Genomic DNA, 19,244 nt, shown 5'->3' with positions numbered 1-19,244 from the left:
TTCCAGCAGGTGTTTACGTCGGTGTGTGTGTGTGTGTACATTGTTATTGTCATTACGTGTCCTTTTTTTAAATTTTTTGAAACCTGCCTGTTCATGCTCCAGACTGCTCCGATAAAAAAAAAAAAGAAAAACCTGGCTCAGTGCTGTATAATTGCTGTTCTACTAGTTATTAAACTGATATCTAAAATGTGCAGCTTCTCCTTCCGCTCCTACTGACCCTGAAGGTGTGAATACGCTTGACATTTGACCTGCAGTACACTCTTACAACAGATGTGTTAATATTAACACAAGTCGTGTCAACTAATAACACACTAATCTGTCAATATAAGGACCACACTTTTTGTGTTAGAAGATTTGTGTTGCAGTTTCAAACACAGATTGTGTCAAATTTAACACAATAATATGTGTAGTCCTCATATATATATATATATATATATATATATATATATACCATATATATATATATACCATATTATATATATAATATATCAAACCACAAGTCCCAGTGTGCAAATCTGTGTTTATTCCTGTGCCGCAAGTGTCCTCCTTCCTCCTCCTCCTCCTCCTCCTCCTCCCTGAAGGTCCATACGTGTTTGTACACTGGAAACAGTCGTTAGAAACGCTGCAAGGAAGGGAGTGCCATATGGGAACATTGACAAGGGAGGGTTTTTTCTAAAAAACCTTGTGCAACATAATCCATCGCAGCGGAGCATTTCCAGTGACAAAGGAGCACCAAAGTTGCGCGGCGGTGTTGGAGCTCAGAGCAGAAATAAGAGGCTTTGGGAGACTCGTGGTCAGCTCAGCGCCCTCAGCGTTTCCTCCCGTTTTCCTTCAAAGCTGCGACGGAAAAGGAAGGAAACTTTTGGGACACATTTTTTTCCGCTACATTATTTATTAACGACTCCCCCGCTGCTCCTTTAACTCTGCCCACATGTATGTGCCGCCGCGGGATCTAAGCCTTTAACGGTTTCTTACCAAATATAGCCACGGTTAATGCTGGAGCGCCCTTGAGGAGCGGAGTGATCCTCGATTGAACATTTGCAACAACGGTGCCAAAGTTTATTATTATTATATTCTCTTGATTCTTTTTTTATTATTATTATTACTCATCGGGGGCTTTAACCCCTTTCAGCTTATTTGCAAATCGGCTGGTGGTTTATTTCAGAGGGGGTTTTTCTTTAGTCTCCGCTTCCTGCCCATTGGGATGCATGTTTAAAAACGCGCTGTAGCCCCTGACTGCACGCAACAGAAGCCATTTTTAAGTATTTGATTTTCAAGCCTGCGTGAGTCACTCAACGCGAGCTGCTCGACCTGCTCCGTGCTGCAGCGATAACCCGTGCGCACACATACATTTTTTTATTTTTTTTCCTCCCTCTTTTGTTCTCCAATCCTCCCTACGTGCGTCTGGCTGTGCGGGCGGAGTGGATGTGCCATGGCTCCTTCTCTGCTTACTACCTACGTGTTGGTTCTCGGCTTGGCGCTGGGCTGGGCTGGAGGTGAGCGGGCCCAGGCGGAGGAGAGCGCACCGGTGGTCACCCTGCGTACCCTGATCACGGGAACCTGCCAGGAGATCCAGCGCTACGCGGAGTCTGTGGTGGGAACCGGCCCGATACGGTCAACTTGTGAGGTAACGCAGAGAGGAGGCGCGCCACTGGATATATCACTCATTTCCTCTCTGCACCAGGAAGTGGATTCACCCACAGATCTTTTCTTTAATTTTTAATCTATTTTGACCTAACTTTACTGTTTGCTCTGTCACTATTCTTGACCGGTGCCTAACTGTACTTGATTACTAATTCTCAGCCTGTCATTTCTCTCCATCTCTTCCTTCACCTTTCACACACATTCCTCTCCTCATGCTCCCCAACTTGTTAATCTCACCCCTGATCCCCTCATCTTCTCTGCCCTTTTCCATATCCATGCATCACCCATGCACACCCTCACCCTCACACACACACACAAACCTCCGTCCTCCCCACCCTGCCTCCACCCTGCTGTGGCTCCCTTTTCCCCTCAGAGTGCAGTGTTGTTTCTTGAGTCATTGCTTGGTCAGGAGAACGTCCACTCGGTGGCCATGGTAAGAAACCTCCTCCTGGGTGTTTTCCATCTCGCTACCCTGACATGGTCCCTCAAACAGAGTCCTCTCACGCGGCTCGGTTTAGCCCATGTCACGCCACAGTTAGTCCAAACAGTAGGAGCATGCCTGTAGCGAAGCTGTCGCCCATATGTGTGTCTTTCCATACATGTGTATTTACATGTATGCAAATAAGACTTTGAATACACAGATAAGTATAGACTCTGCTGGCGCCTCTGAACGCAACATATAGACAGTGATCCTTGGTGAAGGAATAAACAGAAATTAAATGTTTTCAGTGAGAAATGGTGGTTTAAATCAGGTTTACTTTGAATTAACATAAAAGTAAAACTAAAGGTCTAATAATCTGCTGAGAATTTAATGTAACAGGGCAACGCCTCATAATGTTGCCCTGTTAAATTCACTTGGCGTTATCAGACTGTGAACAGGTATTGCGTAAACTTTCCCCTTCACGTTTTTTGGGTGTGCACATTCCGCGCTCTTTAAAATGTAATCTATTCTTTTTACAATCCTCAAATCGGATTTGGCGCATTAGTAACGTATTGAATTGTTTTCTAAAGCTGAAAGCAGGACGTTATGCTGCTGAACATTTGTCAAAGGCTCCATAACGCTCCCTAAAAAAGTCTGCAAAAGCTTTGTGAACCTGTCTTTATAACGAGGGGTGTTTTTAAAGTTACAAGCACACACTGACGTGGTGTGGCCGACGCTTGACTCTTGCTCTGACACGCTGGACAATCCTCACGTATGCGTCTGACCGTGTAGTGCAACAGGTGCAGATAAGACAACTTGGTGGGCTACCCTTGACCTTGCTGGACAAGGCTGCTGCACTATGTGTCTATGTGCGATTTGAGTCTGTACAGGAATAGAGAGGGCCGCTGTCCAGCTGTCTCACGCATGCACAGTTGTTGGTCCAAGTCAGTCATACAACAGATCTTCTATCAGCTATTTTGCAGTCATTAAGGCCGAGTTTGCATCCGGTGCTGCTGTAAATATCAGCCGTGCTGTATCTGCCTGCGTATTCTCTTATTTCCTCTGGGCATGCTTGTTAATCTGAACAGAATCTCTCTTCGTTGTTGTATGACTAACTAAACCGTGTCTTCCCCCCACCCCCTCCTTTCACAACGCCACAGTTTTTGGAGACGGTGATTCGATTCCTGGCTGAAGGAGCTGCCAGCGGTCTCAATGTCATCGCTGTTTACGTCACGGAGATCCTCAGGGTCACAGGAGTCGATGGTGGGTACCAGCATGGCCCCTGTATGTGTCTGTGTGTGTATCTGAGCCACTACGTGTTTAGGCTTTGCTACATGCTCTATGCTGCTTACTAAGAACTGTCCTCTGCAGTAAGAGGTGAATCTAGACAATGAAAGTTGCAAGCTCAAGTGAAAATATGTAGCCTTGCCTTTCGCCCCGGGCGCTTCGTCTGCCACTCCTTTTGAAGCATGAGGTTTCACTCTTGTGGCTTCCTGAGCGACAGAGGGGTATTTTCAAGCTTTACACCTTATAAAAATAAGCCTGAGATGGATTTCTTTTCTTCGCAGTTACCCTGACGTTGCCCCACTTCACTCCAGAAGGTGTAACTGCCGTCGCCCAGTGGGGTCTGGTGGGCCTCATCGGTTACTGGGTGCTGACCATCGTTCTCCGTCTGCTCATCGGTGTCCTGAGGCAGGTGTTCTGGATGGTGAAAACCGTCTTGGCCCTCTGGCTTTTCGGACTGATCGTGACCGACAAGCAGGCCACTGCGGACACCACGGCGGTCCGACTGAGCGGCCTGGTGCTGGTGTGCGTCCTGTTGACTCTCCTCACCTCCGGCTCAGAAAAGTCTTGCGGAGTGGAGCACCGACTGAGCAGCCTGGAGGGCCGGCTGAAGGCGGTAGAGAAGAGGAAAGGGGAATAGGGATGAGGAAGTGAGGGAAAGAATTGAGATGGACTAATGTGATGATCATGTAGGTTCAGAAAAGCAACATTAATGATTTCTATGTCTGTGTCAAACGTGGGAAATAAAGTCATCTCTGGGATTTTTAATCAGAAATACTCTATTTTTTTATTTATTTTTTTGCTTCTAGAAAAAAAAGTTATATGTTTTACGATAATGAATAATTCTGACCTCTGAGGCTGCAATAATTAGGCTAGCGTGAGCAAAAGGGTGCCACCTGCGCTCTATTTCACAATTTCAGATAAATAAAAATGTAAGTAAAATTCAACAGAAATCTTCAAATAAAACAAATCCACAATCACGCCGGTCAATATAGTTTTGAACTGCGACGGGGAACAATGAAATCTGAGGCCGCCTATTTGACCCGGAACAGTCAAGAGGACCAACAGCAGATTTATGAGGCTACATTCTCCAGCAACTCACCACAGTCAAGGCTCTTCACTCCCCCTGTCCTGGTTGCTGCTCAGTCAGCTGGGAGCTTTTTTGATCCTCCGCGTTCATACCAACAGTCTTCACTTCGACTGCCACCTCTGACTGAGCGGAACAATCTGACCTTGGTGCCAAAATTATCTTTCCTGATAGTTCGCAGCAGCAGCAGCAGCAAACTCCTCCTATACTGAGCCGCGGCAGAGGGCCAAGTGGACCAGATATAAATCCGGACTGGAACCAACTGTGGGGTTTCCCTGTGTAATGACATCATCATCATCATAGAAACAAAGAATAGAAAGAAATCATAATGTCATCGAGAATGATTGTTTCATAAAAAAGCTTATTGTGGAAATGAAACACTTCATATGAGAAGTACAGATAACATATAAATTGTACTAATTAAATCATAGAATTAAAACCCAATTCTGCTGTTCGCCTCAGATCTACCTGTATATTCGGTTTTGCCAGCCACTGCTTTCTCACTGCGCTTAGTTTTAAGCCACAGCTGGCAGCTGTTTCACCAACAAAGCCATAAAAACAAAATGGCTTTGCCTGGGGCGAGAGGCAAGACTAAGTTAACGACTGCATAGCTGGTGAACACTGAAGAGCATGTAGCATGTAAAGAGCTGACCGCTTGAGTTAGATTTAATACTGAGCTTACGTTCACCAGATGCCACAAACACAAACTGTGCCGATTGTCCGTTGAACAATACTGTATCCCAGTGGTGTGTTCGAAACCTGTTTCCACTGCCCCCTGTGTGGCAATGTCTAAAAATACCGCCAACGCACAGTAAAACATACATAATTATCATAAATTTCACAACTTTAACTTGCCAGAGGGTTAAATTTACAGGTCTGAACCCTTTTTTCAACAAAAGTAAATGATTTGTTCCGCATTATAGCCTTCTGCTTTCACAGCACACGTCAGGCAGATAATACACTGCATGCGCAATTATTAGGCAAGTGAGTGTTTTGACCATGTAATCAATTTTATGTATACTATCCAGCTCCAAGCTGAATAAATGTGAATGCCTATTGGATTTAAGTGCACCAGGTGATGTGCATTTGTGTAATGAGGGAGGGTGTTGCCTTAGGAGATCAACACCTTGTATCAGGTGTGCACAATTATTAGGCAGCTTCTTTTCCTCAGGTGAAATGGGCCAGAAAAGAGATCTGACAGTGCTGTAACTTGACCATCACTGACCAAAACAAACAGGTTGAAAAGCCACGACTGGGCCAAGAAATATCTGAAGACAGGTTTTTCAAAGGTTTTATGAACTGATGAGATGAGAGTGATTTTTGAAGGGCCAGATGCTTGGGCCCATTGGCTGGATCAGCAATAGGCACAGAACTCCACTCGGACGCCAGCAACGTGGAGTTGGGGGACTAGTATGGGCTGGAATTATTTAAGACGAGCTTGTTGGATGTTTTTCGGGTTGAAGATGGACTCAAACTTGACTCCCAAACTTACTGCCATTTGCTAGAAGACACTTTCTTCACACAGGAAAAATATGCATCTTTCAAGAAGACCATGATTTTTATGCAGGACAATGAAACAGTAATGACATGGCCCCTTTCTTCACCTGACCTAAACCCTACTGAGAACTTGTGGGCCGTTCTTAAACGTGAGATGTACAGTGAAGGAAAACGGTACACGTCTCTGAACAGAGTCTGGGAGGCTGTGGTCGCTGCTGCACAAAAAGTTGGCAGTCAAGTGATCAAGAAACTGACAGACTCCATGGACGGGAGACTTTTGAGTGTTATTGAAAAGAAGGGTGGCTATATTGGTCACTGATTTATTTTCTGAAATGTCAAAAGTGTCTGCTTGTAAAGTTTGAGTTGTTTTAATATTCTGAGTTGCATCATAGTTCTGCACACTAATAGTTGCCTAATAATTGTGCACACGCAGATAATTCTCGTATGAAAGCCAAAACCTTACTTTCACTTCCTTAAATATTCAGGTTTGAGGTTTATTGACATTTTGGATTGACTAAGAGCACTGTTGTTAACAATAAAAGTGATCCTCAAAAGTGGAACTTGCCTAATAATTGTGCACGTAGCGTGAAGAGATTTGTCTGACTGTATTGTTTAATTTTAATCTGGTAAGAGATAACAACCATAAGGTTAAAATACTCAGTGGCCCGATTTTAGGAGATTAATTGAAATGGATAAACAATTTTGCAATTAGGAATGCACAAATTTTAGGCATTTGTTATTGTTAACAACCAATACCTAAGTCAGGAGCAATGTGACATCCTCATGGTTAGGGCTACAGGTTTGAGTTTATATTTTGTTTCTGTTCACAAAGACAGTTGAGAAACGGCGTGTGTTTACAATCCCACGTAAAGTACGAGGCATTAAACTTTCAGCATCACTGAAACTTGGAACAGATTTGTGCCTAACAGATGTTTTTCTTCTCCCGCTCACAAAAGGCTTAGTCATATTTTAACTTCCGCTCCGCCGAAATCCTTCTGTGAACTGGCTGGTGAGTCGGGGAGGAATTTCCATGCCAGGATGAGTTTGAGTTTTTGGCTCTGTGGGGTGGGTGGAGCTTGAAGTGGCACTGAAGAGAATTACAAGTAAATTATCCTGCATGTGTAGACAAGACGGTGGAACAAAAACAAATGAAAATCGTACTGTTGAGTGGTATTTGCTTTAATGCATAAAGTAAACACTAAATCTAAATATACAGAACAATGCACACGCTGCATTCGTATGATGTCGTGGTAACAGCTTCAAAAACTCCACCGTAAGTGTAAAACAATAAAACTATGGCACGCATTATAACACATTCAGATATTGACGATTAAAATGAATATAACTAATCCGTATTTATAAAAATACCTAATTATTAATCACTACAACTCCATTACTCCGTTTGTGCGTGAAAAAGATAAAAAAAACTATCGCAAGACTCGCCTTGAGGTAGACGTTCAAAATAGTGCACTTATGGAGCTTAATGCTGACATTAGTGCAGCAAAGAGAAGAGGTATGTATATAGTATATACACAGTACAGTGGGGTTCAAAGTCTGAGACATGTAAAGAGCCCTGTGATGTTTTCTCATACACCTGGAAATAATCAAAAATATTCTTTCAGGAGAATAACTCAAACTGCAGCAGGATAATGAGCCCAAACACACCTCAAAGCTTTGGAAAACTACCTGCGGACCAAGACAACGCATCGTCTGCATCACATGTGTTGCACATACTTGTCTATGGAGCTCGAGTGCTGCTGTCATTAAAGATCTGGCTTTCCACTCATATTGTTAAAATGGCATTTTCATTTGTACCAAACCGAACCATCTTCAGAAATCGTCTCCGACTTTTTGACCCCACTCTCTGTGCGTGAGCGTCTCACCTGAGCGGCTGAAAATTCCTGTTTTTAATTCTACATTCAGTTACATAATTCTAGCATCAAATAATAAAACACGTCTACGTAGATATACAAGAGAAACAAGTTGAATTTGAGGCACCAATGTAACAACAATGTCCACAATGAGCACTTTTAAATACAGCGCTCTGCATTGATGATACGCTTCCCTGAAAACTTTCAGTCAAGCTGCTCTGCTTCTCCTGAGCTGCAGCAATGAAAAATATTCAGACAGTACTATGATAAAGTCCAGTTAGCTATTTTAAGTTAAACTAATTATGTTACAAGCTTAGTGTAAATAATGTAGGCTTTCTCAGTGCAGAGTGCATGCTTTTCACTTAAAATGTCTGTTTGATCTATGGCTTTGAACCTATGATCTGTGGGTACATGTCCCGCTTGGCTCACATGCGGCATTTGAAGTCTCACAATTTCATAATGAACCTAAAATAAATGGAAATGTTGCAGAAGAATGGTCTTCACATGGTCTCTAAAGGTTAACTGTGGAATTTCTCAAATATTAGAGAAGAGTATATATGTGACTAGGTGCACTATCAACTGAATAAGCGTTTATTTTGGTAGTTACATTTACTCCCTTTCTTGGCTAAAGTTAGATGAGAAAACCGATACCACTCGCATGTCTGTTTGGTAAATATGAAGCTACAGCCAAGCAGCTGGTTAGCTTCACACCATATGCAAACAGGTAGCTTAGCGCTCTACAGAAGTAACCGATCTCGCTTTTCAGTATCTCTGAAGCATTATTTAACCCATGAAATAAAAAATCTAAGAAAAAACACACACACACAAATTTGTTATTGGTGGTGGGTATGTGCCGGACTATTTCTTATCTAGGACCACATCAAGGCTTCCAGTGGAAGTTGAGTTTGTCTGAGCTATAAACGTCAGAGGAACCTGAGTCTGTATTGAGCGGGGAAGCAAAGGTCATCCCTTTCAGTTCAAACTTCGGATCAGGGCTGGAGAAGACAGGCACAGTTGGAGCGTCACCCGGCTCAGCCTGGCCGGAAACCTGGAGGGTAACAGACAAAAAGACAAAGTGTTAGTGGTTATTAAAGTATTCTTGCAATATTCTGTTTGAGGATACATTTTAAACATTGCAATAAATCAGATAATTCTCAAGCTTATGATGTTTTTGTTTCAAACATCATATGAAGTTGATGGATTTTTCACATCAACTATTAACAGCAAGTTAAAAAAATATACTGTAGGAAAATGATAAGTCTTCACATTTGCTTGTTTGCAGAGACTACACTATAAGAAAACCGTATTTGGTCAGGACTTGGAAGTTTAAAAATAGTATTGAACTTTTATTCAGCAAGTCTGTCTATGTATGTGGCCGTGCGTGCAAGCGTGTCAGTAAGTCATACATGAGAATAAGCAGATGGTTCATCCACAGTAGGAGGTTTGTGTATCTGCAAAGTGAAACAACAGATATTAGTGAAGTGAAGCTCAAATAAATATCAGCACGAGAGGAGATGTTCTCTCTATGAAAAGCAGCACACACTGACCAGAGGGGCAGTCGGAGCAGAAGCCGGCTGAGAGGGGTACTGCGTCCCAGAGGGCGGACTGAGTTGGTTGGTCCTCCCTCTAGCAGGCTCCTGGTCATACTGCAGTTTCAATTAAATAGTTTAGAACATAGTTGAATGTTTACTTCTACTGTAAACACACAAAGTGTTAAGTATTCAGTGCAGAGCATGTTCACCTTGTGATAATACACTCTAGGTTCATCAGCAGTAGAAGTGGCAGTTGCAGCAGACTTAGAGCGGCCCTCCTTTGAGTGCTTACCACAGCAGCAACACTTCAAACAACAGCAGAGAAGGAGCGCGGCGGCGGCAGCACCCCCGGCATAAGCAAGGTAAATTGGATCAAAACGTGAAGCTGAAACAAGTAATAATGAAATAAGTCCAATTAGTTGATCGGCAGAAGACCTTTCACCAAAAATGTATTAAAGCATTGCCATTATCATTAAAGACTTTTTAATGATAGGGTGATTACTCAGAAAAAACACAATCATATGACACATAAAACCTACAGGTTACTTACATTCAACAGTCAGCTTCACCACCAAGGCTTCATCGTCATTATTGTCTTTGACTATAAAGAATCCGTTGCATGACATTTTGACGGTAGAATTGTAGAAAATCCCACATGGCTTTAAAATATCAAATCCTAGGCAAACATATAATGTTTGGTGCCACCTGCCCTGACGAACAATGAGAATCTCAGTCTCTCTGATAGGTTCGAAGTAAATGTTGCAGGCCTTTGGATCCATATTATGATTGAACTCGAAGCTGTCACCAGGCGACAATGTAAACTCCTGACGGTGTGCTGGTGGAGAGGACATTAAAGTGATTATCAACCCAAAACATGTTACCTTCAAACTCTCATCACGTATACTCTTGGTTCTAACGCTAAGAAATATGAAGCTACAGGCTGCAACTTCATACAATGGCCAGCTTAGCTTAGCACAAAAACACATAAGATTAAAACACAATTAAACAAGAATGAATGCGTTCATTAGGGGTGCAGGAAGACAGATTTGATCATTTTTAGAGACAGCCACGCTAAATGTTTACACACAATACACATTTGCCAAAAATTAGTCAAAGCCTTCATGAACTGACTCGCAGAGGGCTATTTGCCTCTGAATTTTTAAATGCTCTTGTAAAGTCAGCTAAAAAGTCCAATCTGCTATGACTGGTTAGCTCCAATGGCCGGAGAAGCTCATACATGAGAGCCGAAGCCAGCAAGGCAGACACTGAAGGAGAGAAAATCGGGAAAGCATTTCATCGGATACAAGTTCGTGTAATTAGTATACTCCCCAGAATGCAGGAGGAGTCATCAATAGTTTTCAATCATTTCTCTAGGAAGCTCTAAAATACCATTTCACCTTTTGTCAGAGTTGGGGCGGATGCTGGCATATGGGTGAAGGTCAAAACATATGCCCCTCATACGGAAACATTTAAATAATGACCACCGTCTCATCTTGCCTTTAAAATATTATACACCGCCTGGCCAGAAAAAAAGTCGCCACATGGATTTAACTAAGCAAATAGGTATGAGTCTCCTTTTGCATAATTACTGCATGGGTGATTATCTTTCAGCTGGCAACATGTTATTTAATGCAATGAGTAGCTTCTCATTTCTTAAGCAAAGACACATCCCATAGTCGTGGAAAAGATGTTAGTCTGTTTGAGAAGGGTCAAATCATTGGCATGCATCAAGCAGAGAAAACATCTATGGAGACTGTAGAAACTACTAAAACTGGGTTAAGAACTGTCCAACGCATTATTAAAAACTGGAAGGATCATGCTTAGTGCCTACTATACAAGCCTGTGGGGGCAGTGCTATGATCTGGGGTTGCTGCAGTTGTTCAGGTCTAGGTTCAGCAACATTATGCGCCCAAAGAATGAGGTCAGCTGACTACCTGAATATACTGAATGACCAGGTTATTCCATCAATGGAGTTTTTCTTCCCAGATGGCACGGGCATATTCCAAAATGACAATGTCAGGATTCATGGGGCTCAAATTGTGAAAGAGTGGTTCAAGGAGCATGAGACATATGGATTGGTCACCACAGTCCAGACTTTAACTCCACTGAGAATCTTTGGGATGTGCTGGAGAAGACTTTGGGCAGTGGTCAGACTCTCCCATCATCAATACAAGATCTTGGTGACTTTATTTTTGGCCAGGCAGTGTATTATACAATTCTGAGAAGGAAATCTGAAACATTTAAGTAACTGAGATTGCTATACGACGTAAGACAAAAACTGAAATTTAAATTTTACGGAAGCAAAATGAGTGACAAAACTGGTCTTCCTAAAAGCTACCAAGCTCAAAAAGCTAAGTAGCCTAGCTTAGCAGAGTCCGGCTCTAGTTTGTGTAATTTTATGTGGCCTTTAAATGACAAATCTTAAGTGCATTTTCCCGACACACTTTCGATGCTTCACACAGAGACTGCTGTATCAATCCTAGATTTCATGTAAGGTCTGTACCAATAGTTTGGCTAAAGAGGTTTCAAATTTACTGATGTTACTGTAAGCGCTCCCCTTCTTTAAAGGTAGTTACAGAACTGCGGGAAGAAGAAGCTGGAGCACCTGGAGAAAATGGTCTACAATCTTACAATCAAAAAATACATAATCAAATAAAACAAAAACAAACGGACAAAAAAAGATTAAAAGAGATCCTCACCTTCTACTTCAACCGTTTTCATAATTATAATTTTCCCATCTTTGTCTTTTATCACGTATTGACCACCGTCTCTCTGGGTTAGATTGCTTATCACAAAGTATTTGCCAATCACCGTCCGCCTACTGTCCACAGCAGCTTGAGGTTGGTCCCGTTGCCACAGTATCGTCACATTCGAGCTCTCAAACTGTCTGAACAGGACATAGTGAGACGCTCTGAGCATCCGTATGTTGTGTGTGCTCCCATACTTCTCCACTTCATAAGGGTTATCTGAAAAGCCTGGAGAAGAAGTCCAAAGGAGAGAGAGCAACCTTGTGAATGAGCATTGACGTTGCTCAAAAATGCATGCACAAGCAGCATTATCTGAGCTCCTTGTATTTGATCATTTACATTTCAGGGACGCATCAATAGCAAGACCACAGCGAAGTAACACCACCTGAGAAGTATTTTTAGTTACATGTAATAAAAGTATTAAAAGTCAGAGTACTCACAATATAAGATTACTTTGAAATTCAGCTATCAAGGTGCCAAATATTTGAGAAATTACATTCAGCATACTGTAATAATAAAACCTAATAAAAACACAAATAATTGTTTTATCTCTCTATTATTCAAGTTGATGACGTGTAGAGAACAAATAACTGATAAACAGTTTAATGTGTTTAAGTATAATGTTTTTCTCTGAAGTTGGAGCGTAAATCAATTTATCACGCGGCTAATTGAGTACCACGTGACATAATTTATTAGCCTTTTTTTTTTTTAAATGTTGCGTCTTTATTCGGTGAAACACGCTTTATTTTGACAAACTCTCTGTTTAAACTGATAATTAATAAATTAAGTGTTTTATACTTACCCGTACGAACACAGGAACCGAGCAACAGCCACAGTGTCAACACCCGCAGCGACCCGTCCATTATGAACGGGTACAAAATGTCTTTACAGTTCATTAAGACGTTTATTCTGCGCACCGCAGCTTTTCAAACACTTTGCGTGCACAATGTCGGGAGAATAGTAAAACAGTGTTTTCACCCACTACATCGCCTCTAAAGACGAGGCTTGTACAACCGGTCAACACAACGGAGCAGAAATCCAACTCTCGAACCAACAACAGGGCGTCTCCTTGGTTGTGCTCGTGGTGCGTTTACGGACTGCAATTTAAAATACCAACCAAATAGACCCGTCTTTGTTGTTTCTTCATAATTCACAGAGAAACATTGATTGTATTAAAAGAATGACGTCGCAGTGTGTTTTTTACTAACGGTGAAGCCTGCATGGATTTCGACTTGATGATGGATAGCCTAGTGACTTATGCCATGTCACGACTCCTCTTCTTCTTCACCGTGAAGTAAACATCTGTGGTTTTCAGAAAACCACTCATTTAGGCCCCGCCCAGCTTTACTCTATATATTACTAAGCCTATATAACCTAAAAAAAAAAATCAAAGTCAGCCCGCAACATTAATTAGTACATGCTGGAATCCAAATGTGCCAAACTATGACTGTAAACATGTCTGCTTGTTAGCGTGTTAGGTTGCTAATGTAGCATTTAGCCACTAACATGGCAGTCACTGAGAAAATGCATAAACAACTTTTAGAGTGCTGTGTAATCTGTGTAATGTGTACCAAATGGAAAGCTTAACTTTAATAACACTGATGTTTTTTATAATGCTGTTTTACAATTATCACGTAAAGCCTTTCTGATTTATTAATTAAAAGGGTAATCCACCAATTTAAGAGTTAAAATTTGTTCACTCACAGCATCGACTACAGAGTTTGTGAGAGTCAGAGAAATAACCTGCAGTGGTGAAGTCCCTGGGGGGACCTTGTTGCATCGTACATAGGAAAAGAATTAAAAATATTGTGAGACTTGATATATGTAGATAGATAGATAGGTAGATAGATACTTTATTAATCCCAAGGGAAATTCAAGATAAATATGTAGCTGAAGTAGTTAAAAACAATAAATAAAGCTGGTAATATATTCTGTCCTGGCACCTTTACCTGGCAGCAGGATCAAGTGCATGTTATTCACACAAATTATGTCAAACACATTTTTATTTCATATTCTGGCAGTTTACTTTAACAATGCAGACTTAGCAGCTCAGCTTTCAACTATCTAGAGACCATTTTTCTTGTAGTCTGCTCAGTCCGTTTCCAACGAACCTATGAGCGTGATTTTACAAATATGCAAAAACATAATGGGACAGTTTTTAAGTGAGGTATATATTACTACAGTACAAGAATCTGAACATGTCAGCACACTCACATAATGAGACAAACTAATGGAGGTTGCTAACTTCCCTCTACAGTAGGTAACCAAACTTTTCCTTTAACATATTTTTAATAATTGTTATACACATTTCTTTTGCGCGTATAGTATACAGTCCAGTCGCGGACTGAAAAAGATGCATTCAACTTTGACACGATAAATCTCAGCATGCTCTTTACAGGAGGTTTAGTTTATCTGAGGTGTAAACGTTACAGGAAGTAGAGCCTAAGCTGAGAGGAGAAGCAGAGGAAAGGGTCAGTCCTTTCATCTCAAACCTTGGCTCAGAGTCTGAGGAGAGAACGTCTGAGCCGACTGAGGGACCTGGAGCAGGTATCGGCCCTGCTTTTACTTCAACCTGAAGACAGCAGTGAATAAAAAAAAGAAAAATCAATATGTATTAAAAACATGTATAAGTTAATCTGTCTTAGAATGAAGACTCTCTTTTTCATATGCATTTAGGGGGAACTCTGTGTGTGTACCTCAGGCTGAGAGGGGTTTCCATCGACGTGAGTGTTAACAGTTACAGAAACGTGGACATTAACTGGCTGGTACACCTGTAAGACAAAAATACAAGTGCATGGAACAAGGAGGCGGCACACAAAATGCTTATCTTAAACCCTTTATACTGGCTGACATCATTTGTTGTAGTTTTTGTATCAATTGAATTCGGAAACCTCTGTTTTTCACTTACTGGTGGCTCACGGGAGGAAGCTGTAGGGTAGAAGGAGTTCTGAGGCTGATGAGAGAAAGTTGAAGGCGGCGGTACAGCTGAGTAACTTTGACCTGTAGGTTTATGATCACCCTGTAATTGGAACAAGCATACTGAAATAAAATAGCAACATGTATAATGATACTTGGTCTGAATGAGCATTTAAAGAAATACCTACATGGTTATACACAGCAGCAGTTGCTTCAGGCTGAGGAGCAGACTTGTCTCTTTTGCAACTTCTTTTACAAGAGTACCAGCAACAGCAGAGAATCCATCCAAGGCCCATCATGGCAAAGATTATTAGATATTGCAATGCAGTAGAAAGCTCTGCAAGAGGACGAAGATATTTGAGAAATACTGTAAGTTATGTGGTGGAGGATTGTGTTAGTTTGAATTGTCAGTAGTTTTGCCCAGATAGGAAGAAATGTTGCTCACCATAGTATACATCCACTACTGCGGTCAATGCCAAGTTGCCCTGTGGGTCTCTGAACTCAAACGTACCAGAGTCTGTGGTCATCACAGGATTAATTTCTATGCCATAATATGTATCCTGAAGTCTATAACTGAACGAGCTTTCACTGACGACCACACGACCTGCTATCATTAATGTTAGGGGTTTCATTTCCCCCTTAGACATAAAAGTCACAGTCCAAGTGCGATCAGTCCGAGGATATTCGATCATGAGGCGACTGTCCTCATCTGGTTCATAATGTTTAGTTTCCTCTGTGTGAGACAAAGATCAGATTGTGTGAGAACATTTAATGCGGTACACAGTAATCTAAAATCTCACATGTAGTTTCTATGAAGCTCCTAAAATCACCTTGTACCACGAGGCGCCCCCTGTATAGAACAGTGTTGTCTCTTTTCCTGAAGCTGTAGTAGCCACTGTCTTCCTGAGTGACGCACACAATCACAAAGTCATTTTGTGTCACCCGCCCTTTTTGTCCGAGATTGATTTGAGAGTCTGTGCGATTCCACACGATCTTGGGGTGGTCCGAACTGTTCAAATTAGTGTATTCCAGGAAACTGGCCTCTGAAGGGATATTCTTTCTCCACTGATACCCATATTGCCTTGAGATATTTTCAGCACAATCTAAGAATACACGTTAAGAAAAACTGATTTGAACTTATTGTATTTAAGAACACTGCCCAGAGCCAACAGGAATACATAATCACATGAATGTTTTATGATAGAATAGAAACATACACTAAAGCTCTCACCCAGATATTTCAGTGTGGCAATCTTGTTTTTACCATCAAACGATGTAGAAAAATATCCATCATCTCTTTCTGTCACGTCGTTTAAGTAAAGGGAGTTCGTGTTAAGTGTGAAGCGTGGGTCCTTCACCTGGAAGATGGACAGCACAAATAAATTTACTCAAGACAGATATTCTATTCAATTTCATTTAAAATCTGGTTCACTGGTTTAAAGAGATGGCAGATATTTGTCATATTCCAAATGTGGCCTTGAATAGATCATCACAGTACCAGACGCTTCTCACCTCCCCATTATCCACCACTACTTTCCTGGGCCCCCCGTTACTTGGTGTGAAGTATAATGGTCCGTTGTAATGAGGGGGAATATAGTCAGGTGGTAATTTAAATTTGCCCCCATGGCACACCTCTTTTCCAGCGGATGAACCTTCAATCAGAAAGACAGGGAGGGAATATTGAGACACAAAACATGTAAAACATAATGGACAGTGCCTGTAAAAAGTATTGAAAGTTTCACCCTTTTATTGCTTTCATAAGTGGAATCATGGTCAGTATATTCAGGCTTTCAGATTTCTACAAACTAATGTCAGTTAATTAAAAATATAAATCATAAAATAAGTGACTGCATAAGTTTATTAAATTTTACCACTAACCTACAGATAAAATTAACGCCAGCTTCAATTCGCAACCATGTTATAATAACAATAATAATAATAATCTTTATTTGTATAGAATAAAACTTCTTCCAAGCCTAAGTGAAACTGCTCTTTATTTACATACAGTCTCCTACTGAGCATGCGCGAAGTAATTTCCATCACTCTAAATTATTTCTGACTCGTTACCATAGAATCCGGTCTCTGTACAGCTCACGGGTTAGTTAGTGGAACTTTATGATAAATACCAAATTCAATCTACTCACCAAAGAAGACACTGCAAACTGTCAAAAACACAGGCAACATGTCCTGCAAAGACAAAGAGACAGAGACTATGAATGGGAGAAGATGTGTTCACGTGTTGTTTCGGTCATAACACTTGGATTAGGTCCCTTTGAGTAATAATTTCTCTACATCGCAAGTTTTTTTTTTTTTTTTAAAAAAGCCTTTATCAACACAAACTACAGAACATAAATTGTTTAGACTACTCACTGCAAAATAATGACACCGTACGTCCTTGTCTCCTCTCTTGAAATGTACCGTATGTGTCCAGGTCCAAGGAGGAGAAACATAAATGGGCGTGTCCTCACTGCGCAGTAAGTGAGCCGTTCGTGTAAGTGAGACGTTTGTGTACCCTCTGTGCACCAGAGTTTCTCCTCTAACGACGACGTTGTTGCCAGATCGGGGGGCTTCACAGCTAATTGGCCGGTTTGAAATTAAAATTTTGTTTTGCAGGTGAAAATATAGACTTGGGCAGGTGAATAAAACTTAGGCTGTTTTGAGATCACTTGGGCCTTTTTGAAATTACTTATTGCTGCTATTTGAACTAAAACCAAAGTGTGTCTGCCGTTTGTTCCCTGATTATTTATAGGCTTCGACTGCATTGCTTTTTATGTCAGGCTATAATGATATAGGCAAAGTGGGTAGTTAAAGTACTAAATAATATATCTGTTTAATTATTGTGGCCGGTTTTGTGCTCGTTTTGGTGGTTTTTGAACAGATTTTGGCGTGGAAACCATCAGCTGTACCTGGCAACACGGGTGATGCGTTTTGACAACATGATCAATATCATGTTAATAATATTATCTTACTAATAAACACAACGTCATTCAAAGGGGACATCGGATGCCCTATTTCATACGTTAATATATTTATTTCGTGTCTTGATCTCTGTGAGTCTCTCTTGTCTAAAACAGCCGTTTTTCACAGCAAACCGCTCCGGTCCGTTTACCCTTTAAATGACAACGAGCTGCTGTAACCCCGCCCCTTTATTCCGGGAAGCGGGCTCGCCTCGCACGCGACCATCGGAGACTGAAGATCACGAGACATGGGCGGGGCGGGGATGTTGTCTTGGCAACCGTTCAGCTTATCAGTACGGCAGCAGGACGCTCTGAAACAACATCAGTCCATCTATTTGTACCGGAGTTGAACCCAGAACAACAGGAGAACCCTACTTCTTCTCTCTCGCACTGACCTCCTACTCTGTAATTCATTATCTAAATACTTCTCTATTACTTCTCATGCATTTGCGTGCTACTACTGCACGTGTGTCCCTCTTTCATCTCCCTTCCCCTCCCCTCCCCTCCCCTGGCTGGTCTCAAGCAGATGGGTTCCTCCATATGAGCTGGGTTCTGCTCAAGGTTTCTTCCAGTTGGTTAAAAGGGAGTTTTTCTTTGCCACCGTTGCCTTTGTGCTTGCTCTGGGGGTTTCAGGCCAGGTTTTTTAAAGGGTTTTGTGACAATTTGTATTGTTATTGACGCTATATAAATAAAACTGAATTGAATTGAGCGTCTGTGTTGCCACTCGTTCTGCTCATGAGGAGGATATGATATGTGGTTTTGCAAAGACACTTGTGCAACTTCTCACATGCTTTGTTTATGGCAATGTTCAGCAGTTTCTTGGTCGTTCCTAATGATACAAAACAAACTGTATTTCAGACATCCCGAGAGTTATGATTGAAACTAAATACAACCTTTCACTCTAAATAAATTAAATTCATGATGGCACTCTTATCTTTCTGCTTTGCGTATAGAATAACCAGTCTGTGATACAAGAAAGCCACGGAGCACATACATTTTAATTTGAATTTTTATAGGCTTTTAACATAGATATTTTTGTTATATTGTTTCAAATGTCCAACCTGCATGTAAAGCCTTTCTGTAATCCTTTAATTAGGATATATCAATTATAAGGGTATTCCACCAATTTTACTCACGTCACTGACTACAGAGTCAGAGAAAGGACCCCCAAGGGTGCAGTCGCTGGGAGGATCTCGTTGCATCGTGTGTGGGAAAAGAAGCGTGACTGAACTGGTGATTAAAAGTCATTTTGACTGTTTTTTGTCAGTCTTGCATGACCCCAACTTCA

General features: G+C 41.4%; 3 protein-coding genes across 4 annotated transcripts; 1 reads left to right on the top strand and 2 right to left on the bottom strand.

Moving 5' to 3' along the window:
* Positions 1–661: 661 nt before the first annotated feature.
* LOC311492294 (uncharacterized protein) lies at positions 662–4,124 on the top strand. Its single transcript, XM_084550530.1, has 3 exons — positions 662–1,627; positions 3,226–3,328; positions 3,634–4,124. The coding sequence occupies exons 1-3, from the start codon at positions 1,433–1,435 to the stop codon at positions 3,987–3,989; spliced, it is 654 nt and encodes a 217-aa protein (XP_084406656.1). The 5' UTR covers positions 662–1,432; the 3' UTR covers positions 3,990–4,124.
* A 2,976-nt stretch (positions 4,125–7,100) lies between these two features.
* Positions 7,101–13,790, bottom strand: LOC311491563 (uncharacterized protein). 2 transcript variants are annotated; one of them, XM_084549502.1, is made up of 7 exons: positions 12,886–13,790; positions 12,036–12,311; positions 9,887–10,171; positions 9,546–9,721; positions 9,352–9,450; positions 9,211–9,255; positions 7,101–8,852 (listed from the first exon to the last, which is right to left on the bottom strand). In XM_084549502.1, the coding sequence occupies exons 1-7, from the start codon at positions 12,977–12,979 to the stop codon at positions 8,685–8,687; spliced, it is 1,143 nt and encodes a 380-aa protein (XP_084405628.1). In that variant the 5' UTR covers positions 12,980–13,790; the 3' UTR covers positions 7,101–8,684. The 2 variants fall into 2 exon arrangements, with proteins under 2 accessions (XP_084405628.1, XP_084405629.1); XM_084549503.1 differs by lacking the exon at positions 9,211–9,255.
* A 122-nt stretch (positions 13,791–13,912) lies between these two features.
* On the bottom strand, positions 13,913–17,574 carry LOC311492170 (uncharacterized protein). Its single transcript, XM_084550368.1, has 10 exons — positions 17,370–17,574; positions 17,144–17,186; positions 16,512–16,651; positions 16,231–16,357; positions 15,830–16,102; positions 15,445–15,732; positions 15,188–15,336; positions 14,992–15,102; positions 14,780–14,854; positions 13,913–14,655 (listed from the first exon to the last, which is right to left on the bottom strand). The coding sequence occupies exons 2-10, from the start codon at positions 17,181–17,183 to the stop codon at positions 14,476–14,478; spliced, it is 1,383 nt and encodes a 460-aa protein (XP_084406494.1). The 5' UTR covers positions 17,184–17,186; positions 17,370–17,574; the 3' UTR covers positions 13,913–14,475.
* Positions 17,575–19,244: the final 1,670 nt, after the last annotated feature.

The sequence above is a fragment of the Chelon labrosus genome (assembly GCF_963514085.1).
Source record: "Chelon labrosus genome assembly, chromosome: 8".
NCBI lineage: Eukaryota > Metazoa > Chordata > Actinopteri > Mugiliformes > Mugilidae > Chelon > Chelon labrosus.
Note: the sequence above shows the minus strand (reverse complement) of the source record. Positions and strands in the feature narration are given on the sequence as shown.